The 7,455-nt window shown below is 27.7% G+C and overlaps 1 protein-coding gene across 1 annotated transcript; it reads left to right on the top strand.

Moving 5' to 3' along the window:
* The first annotated feature begins 1,007 nt into the window (after positions 1-1,007).
* Positions 1,008-3,654, top strand: LOC124918907 ((+)-neomenthol dehydrogenase-like). Its single transcript, XM_047458980.1, has 4 exons — positions 1,008-1,455; positions 1,766-1,831; positions 2,908-3,087; positions 3,250-3,654. Exons 1-4 carry the CDS (start codon positions 1,186-1,188, stop codon positions 3,628-3,630), a joined length of 897 nt encoding a protein of 298 aa, XP_047314936.1. The 5' UTR covers positions 1,008-1,185; the 3' UTR covers positions 3,631-3,654.
* Positions 3,655-7,455: the final 3,801 nt, after the last annotated feature.

The following is a 7,455-nucleotide window of genomic DNA, read 5'->3' as shown; positions in this document are numbered from 1 at the left end:
AAATAGTTAATTAATACTACTACTTAATTAACTATTTTTAATTATCATAACTCATTGTATTCCAGTCAAATTCCATAAAAGACTCCATATACTTGCAACAACGTGACAATGTAAAAGTAGATGGGATATTGTCTCAACCTCTTTATAACACATACAACAATGACTCACAATAATCATGTCTTTTTTTATACATCTATCGTCAATGAGAATTCCGCCGTGAATAACACTCCAACCCAAAAAGGAGATCTTAGTAGGTATCTTAGACTCCCATAAATATTCCCAACAAAGATCAATTGTGCTAACCTTATTGAACAAAGTCTAACAATGTCCCACATTAAAGTTATTCAGATCACGCCACCACATAGAATCACGACAAAACATGTTTAACCCTTTATTTTTAACCATTAACAAAAGTCTATCATTGGACATGTTTTCCTCACTGTTTAATCTTTTTCTATATCTGATACGATTAACAAAACCACTATACCGAATGTCAAATATATCTTTGATCGATGAATTAGAGATAGAAACAAGTTTTTTTCTTATTATTTAAATTTTGTTATGTCTCAATTTATAAATTATTTAAGAAAACGAATTATCTGTAAATATATCCAACAAATTAATGATAAAAATGATCTTTCCTTTTTATTAGTTTTTATATTTAAAGAATTTATTTTTAATGTGGCGGATTCTAGATGATAATGAGTAATGTTAGTGTGGAGTCTCCTCTATCAAATAAATTCTCACAAATTTTCTTTTTTGATTATTATCCATCTATAAAATGAGTAATGTTAGTGTGGAGTCTCCTCTATCAAATAAATTCTCACAAATTTTCTTTTTGATTATTATCCATCTATAAAATAAAATAAAATAAAAAAGAAATGGTTTCAAGTGGTCAGTTTTCAAAATGTGGGAGAATATAATAATTTTCAAACTTGATATACAACACTGAATGTATAGATAAGGAAGTCATTATATCCACTTCTTTTGTACACAATTTCTTCTTCTCTTCTCTTCCATTCTCTTGTTTATGTATATGTGTGTTCATTTTTAACTTTTTGTTATATATACATAATCAGATATGTAACAATTACCTCATCAATCTCAATATTCTCTTTTAATACTCAATATAAGGCTGCTGCTATCTATTTTTTTTTATGAACAAGTGAGAATATAAAGAGAATTATGGATGCCAAAACAAGGTATGCTATTGTGACAGGAGGAAATAAAGGATTAGGGTTTGAGGTATGCAAACAATTGGCTGCAACTGGCATCACAGTTGTTCTAACCGCAAGAAACGAGAAAAGAGGACTTGAAGCTCTTGAGAAGCTCAAAGAGTCGACCAGTGATGATGTCACTAATATCATCTTCCATCGCCTTGATGTGGCCGACCCCTCTACAATTTCCCCTCTTGTTGATTTTGTTGAGGCCAAGTTTGGAAAGCTTGATATCTTAGTAAGTGAGATATAGTGGACTTAATGAAGAAACTAAAGTCTAAATAATATATTTTCTTTAACCCTTCTCTCTTTTTCTTTTGATAAATCATGATATATTCAAATGTTTTTAGTATAATCATGTCTCTTTTGATAGTTTGAAAGTTTTTGTAATCTGTTAGGGTTAATTTCTTGCAATTCCATTAATCCTATTGATCTCTAATTTATATATTTGCTTCACATTTATTACCTTTAAAGTAGTTCATTATTTAAAAGAATACAAATTTGTAATCTTGTTTGTATATGACTATGATTTTTGTTGTGATCCACAGATCAATAATGCTGCTCTTCTAGGATCCAATATTGATTGGAAATACATGGAAGGCATTGTTGGTAAGGTAATGTCTAATTCTAATATCATACTCTTTTTTATAAATGGACACTAAATAAAAGGTGGCAAAAGAAAGTATAAAAACAAATGAAAACAAAAGGTAAAGTGAAAGATCCAAAAAAGAGGATAATTCTAAATATAATTTTGATCATATCATCAATATATATATATACTTTATGTTGATCAGTTTTCTCAACTTCTTGTCTGTGATGATCTATGGGCTTTTGTTGATGTGAGTTTTTTTTTTTGTTATAATAAACTCTAGTAATCTTTTTCTAATGATAGTTGATCATAATTGTTATTTTTTTTTTGTTAATTTATAATGAATATAATGTCATAATTTTTTAACTTATTTTTCACGACACTGTGACCCCTCATTAGTGGTAACCAACTTTGTGTCTCCATGTTTCTATATGCATACAATTCTCATCTTCTTTTCACTTTTGAAGTCTAGGTTGATCATGTGTTTCTAGCACACATATTATTCATTCCACACAAATTTTTTGATGTGAATAAGTACCATCGCAAAATGTTTATTTCCTATGTTAAAAATGCGTTGTTCCGTCTGGCTTTGGCTGGCGATATATGGAGAATTGCCCTGTGTCTTCTCACAGGGACGAGTAATAATTAAAAAATAATTTTAAAAATAAAAATATTACATTATTACCCGGTACAGAGGACAATCCCGTCGCAGGTGGAGGAGCGGTCACACCGACCAACTTCAATTAATTAGTCACTCTCCTTTGTGTTTCCTCCGGTTTGTTCATACTACTATGTTTCCCATTTTGTTTAACTTTAAATTTTCTAGATGTTATTTGTTAGTATTGAGTAAATATATTAAATTTGTGTGATTAATTAAAAAGTTGTACTATTCATTCAATATAACCTTATTGTCTAATCAATCATATGTAAACTTTTATAGATTAAGTTATTACAAAATATTGTAACTTACTTTTGTAATTTTTTTTTGTGTTTTTCTTATTGTACATGCATGTATTTCTCACGGTAACTTGGATCTTATTTTTAAAAAAATGTATTAACGTTATAAACATGTTTTAATTTTAATTACAACTTATTTGGCAGCCTGGATGGACAGATGGCAAACATGGTGAATTAATAGATTCTCAGTACGAGATTGCAGAAGAATGTCTACAAGTAAATTATTTTGGCACAAAAAAGATGATTGAAGCATTTGTTCCTCTACTCCAACTTTCTGATTCTCCAAGAATTTTGAATGTTTCTTCTGGTGCTGGAAGTTTACAGGTAAAATTTGCCTGCCTTTCGTTCGAAGCTCAAGTGAATTAACCATATTTCGGGCTCCCTTTGCCTTGTTTAACCGGAAGTTATCAAGGACAAGTTTTCGATCTGATTCGCCCCATTGACATAAGTAGTTTTTACTTAAACACATTGGTCTTTTTTTTCCAGAAGTTGCCGAATGAATGGGCTAAAGGAGTGTTAAATGACGTTGACAACCTCACTGAGGAAAGAATAGATGAGGTGGTGAAAGAGTTTCTCAAGGATTGTAAAGATGGAACTAATTTGGAAACCAAAGGTTGGCCAAAGATTCTAACTTCTTATATAGTATCAAAAACTGCTTTGAATGCTTACACTAGAGTTGTAGCCAAGAAGTTTCCGGGTATTCTCGTGAATTGTGCTTGCCCAGGTTATGTTAAGACAGACATGACCGACAATACCGGCATACTTTCTGTGAAAGAAGGAGCCGAAAACCTAGTTAGAGTGGCTTTGTTGCCTGATGATGGACCTTCTGGAGCATTCTTTCAACAAGCTAAACTCTCTTCTTTTTAATGAAAATTAGTCAAGTGCTCTTATATTTACCATGTTTCTGGATCTGTCTCTGCATTTGTGCAAACCAATGTTTCCACCATTTTAAGAGTCAATCTATTCTTAAAAAAAGTATCCAATATCCTTTCAATAAAGCTGAAAGTAGACTCACTATCGTTTTGATGATGTGATTGAAGAAATATCTTTTGACAAAATTTGAAAGGATTGAATACCAAAGTTTACCTCATTTCTACCGTGAAGAGAATGAAAGTTTGATTAAATTTTTTTAATCTCATCAATAAAGTAAAGATGGCATATATTCAGTCTAATTATATTTTGATATTATTCAAAAATTATATTTTTATAATGAAATTAATATCAAATCTATTTAATTATTTCCTTATAAGTATTATATATATATTTTAATTTATAAATTCTATTCGGTATATCTCGATATACAAAAAATTTAAAAATTCTATAACTTTACCGTATCAATAATTTCGGTATATATCGGTACAACACCTTACATTTTTTGATATATCTTAAAAATCGATATTTTCGCAATATTACGGTACAATATTTTTGATATACCTATAATATCGGTAATTTTTCTCACCCTAGACACATCCTATCAAAGATTGATATTTTTTTTCTTAGTATTTTTTTAAGAATCTTTTTAATGATGAATAGGACTATAATCAGATATAGAAGTAGGATTTTGCTAATATAGGGAATATGTTTTTTGTAAAATTTTGTTTTGATAAAAATCTTACCAAGACTAAATTTGTATTGTTTTTTAAAAGGTATATTAACTTTTAATGATATTAGTTTAATCTTTTGATTTTTAATGATGTAAAATTAGATACGGTCACTCAAACAATTATTCAATGGTAAGAATAATGTTCCAAGGCACTAGGCAACATTTATTTATGTTGTATAAAAACACTTTTTTAAATATATATTTACAATTTTAACTTAATCATTTAAAATATAAGTAATACAATATTTTAAAATTATAATTTTTTTAATATGAATAATTTTAATTTTAATATATATTTTATTTATAACTGTTAAATTAAATGATAATAATTTTAAATACTTTTAAACAATGATTTATTTTTAAAAAATTAATACGATTAATTTTTTTTATAATATTTTTATTTGAATAAATAATAATGATTTAAAATTAAATATTTCGAAACAATAATTTTATTTAATTTATTTTTAATAAAATTAATAATATATATACATATATTAATAATATATTATTAAAATATATAATATTTTTTTTTAAATATTATGAACTTATTTTAATAGATAAATAACATAATAATATATTTTAAATAATAATATATTATAAATATAACTATATTGATATATATATTAAAATGATTAATCCTATCAAAAAAATATTTAAACTGAAAATTAGTTATTATCGTCTCAATTTCAACGGCATAAGCAAACCCAATTTTAGTTTAGAAGCTCCAACCCAACATCAAGCATAATGGGTTTTGATCCATTTTTCTCTCTTGAAAATGCATATTATTTTATATATATTTTAATACTCGTTATATTTTAATATTTACAAATTGAGTTTAAAATTATAGGTTTAATTTTATTTTTTTATATAATTTATTTATATATTAATTATGTTTATATAATTTTTAATATATTAAATTTTTTTATATATTATTTTTTTTATATTTATATAATTTATTTATATATTAATCTTATTAATCTTATTAATTTATATATATATTTAATTATTTTTTTATTATATATTTTTGTAATCTATCTTAAATTTATAATAATTAACAAAATAAATATAAGTTAAAGAATAAATTAAAATAAAATACAAAGTAGGAAAATAACATTACAAACTACGAATTAAAAATAAAAGACATTTTAGACTGCATTAATTGATAAAGATTTCAAGATGAATATAGTCGATTTTAAGATTTTTAAATAAATTGAAAAATTATTGAGGTTTAATTTGTAAAATTTATAAATATGTAGATAATATTGAAAATGTTAAAAAGTTGATTAGAAAAAGAATATTTTGAGAATATTTTTTTAAGTTTGAAAATGAGTTTTTAGGTTGGTGATGAATTATTGTTTGATGTGATGTTTACTGCATTTTTGGTGTGAAAATGTGATTAAAAGTTGGAAATGGCCTAATATTAAAATTATTAATTCTATTTTTTAATATTAAAAAAATTATTTTTGTAAATAATAAATTTATAATATAAAAAAACATTATATATATTTTAGTAATATATAATGTTTTTTTATTTGATTCGTTGATGGTCGGTCATGTAATATTAAAAACACACATGTTGTTATGCCCCAAACACAACATAAGATTGTCCGTATATAGGGAGGGAACAAGAATTCGATTGTTTGGAATGTTAATAGATATATGAAATCATGATTTTCTTAGTTTCACCGATAATGACCTTGGGGAATTTATTGAACTCGGCGAGGATCCTCAATTAGTGCAGGAGAACAGTTTGGTTAGAATCTAGGTGCATCATCCTAATCCACATCGTCATTACCCTAAATCCATTTGTGTTGATAATAGGACGCATATGTATAATGTGATGATGTGACCCAAACGTCATATTGTCGTGCCTCCTTCATCGTGATCTTCTTCATCGGAAAACGAATGGGAGTCTTTTTCAAATCTGCTTGTGTAGGAGTCGTCGCCTTTGTTTAGGATAACAAAAAAGTTAAGGATAACCACATTTTACATTGATCAGATCCGTATAGCTAGAAATATAGATGTTGAAATGATATTTGTTGAGAAACAAATTTGGGGATATTTGATAAAGATGGGAGGGATAATGAGTAGGTTGAGGCTGGATTAAATGAGCCAACATATTTTAGTGAGGATGAAATCGAGGATCCGTCTTCACATCCCTCGGGTTGCAATGCCACCCTAAATGCTGAAAATAATGAGAGTGGATAGGTGGTGGTGTATCAAGAGCTGAGTTCATCAACTCATCTTTCTATATCGATTTTGTTGTCCGAGAAACAAACGATTGATGAGGTAGAAAATAAATTTTGGTCACATGTAGAAGATATCATCCAATTCAACCATATATAACACTTTATCTTGAGATTGAATTTTTTGAATTACTTGTTTCCATTCACTATGTGTCTAATGAGGAATCAGTGGTTTCTGAACTAGATTACGATCTCAATGAGAAGATCCAAATAGAATTCTCGACACATAATATGTTGATAAATGAAAAAAAATCCCCCATAAAGGAGGTCCTTGAATTAGAGACTGAAGTGTGGCATAATGTGCACGAGATTCCATCCCTCCCTTATACTTTCCACTCAAGCCCCTCTTATGAACAAGTTGATTAAACTTGTCAAATAAATAATTTAAATGATCTACCACATAGTTATATACAAGAAAGAAAGCGTGTCTCTTGAAATGGAGAAATAGTTATTCCGACTAGTTTTTATCAATGATTGGAAAATATATTTTTGTAATATTTATGGGATAAATGTTAGTTTAAAGAGAGAAGTCATTAAGACACTAATGGGTACCCTTGGTTGTGGTATATACTGTTTTAGTGACGGGACAAAGTGTATAAGGTGATGGTGTGACCTGAATATCCTATTTTCGTGTCTCTTTCATCGAGATCTTCTTCATCGAAAAACGAAGGGGAGTGGGGAGTCTCTATCAAATCCACTTGTGTCGAAGTCATCGACTTTGCTTAGGCCAACGAGAGAGTCAGAGATAACCTCATTTTACGTTGATCGAATATGTATGGATAGCCTTGTAGATGTTGAAAGGCTATTTATTGAGATAACAAATTTAGGGAGAATTGATATGTC

The sequence above is a fragment of the Impatiens glandulifera genome, chromosome 1 (assembly GCF_907164915.1).
Source record: "Impatiens glandulifera chromosome 1, dImpGla2.1, whole genome shotgun sequence".
Lineage (NCBI taxonomy): Eukaryota > Viridiplantae > Streptophyta > Magnoliopsida > Ericales > Balsaminaceae > Impatiens > Impatiens glandulifera.
The sequence above is the reverse complement of the archived record's forward strand: the minus strand, read 5'-3'. Positions and strand labels throughout refer to the sequence as shown.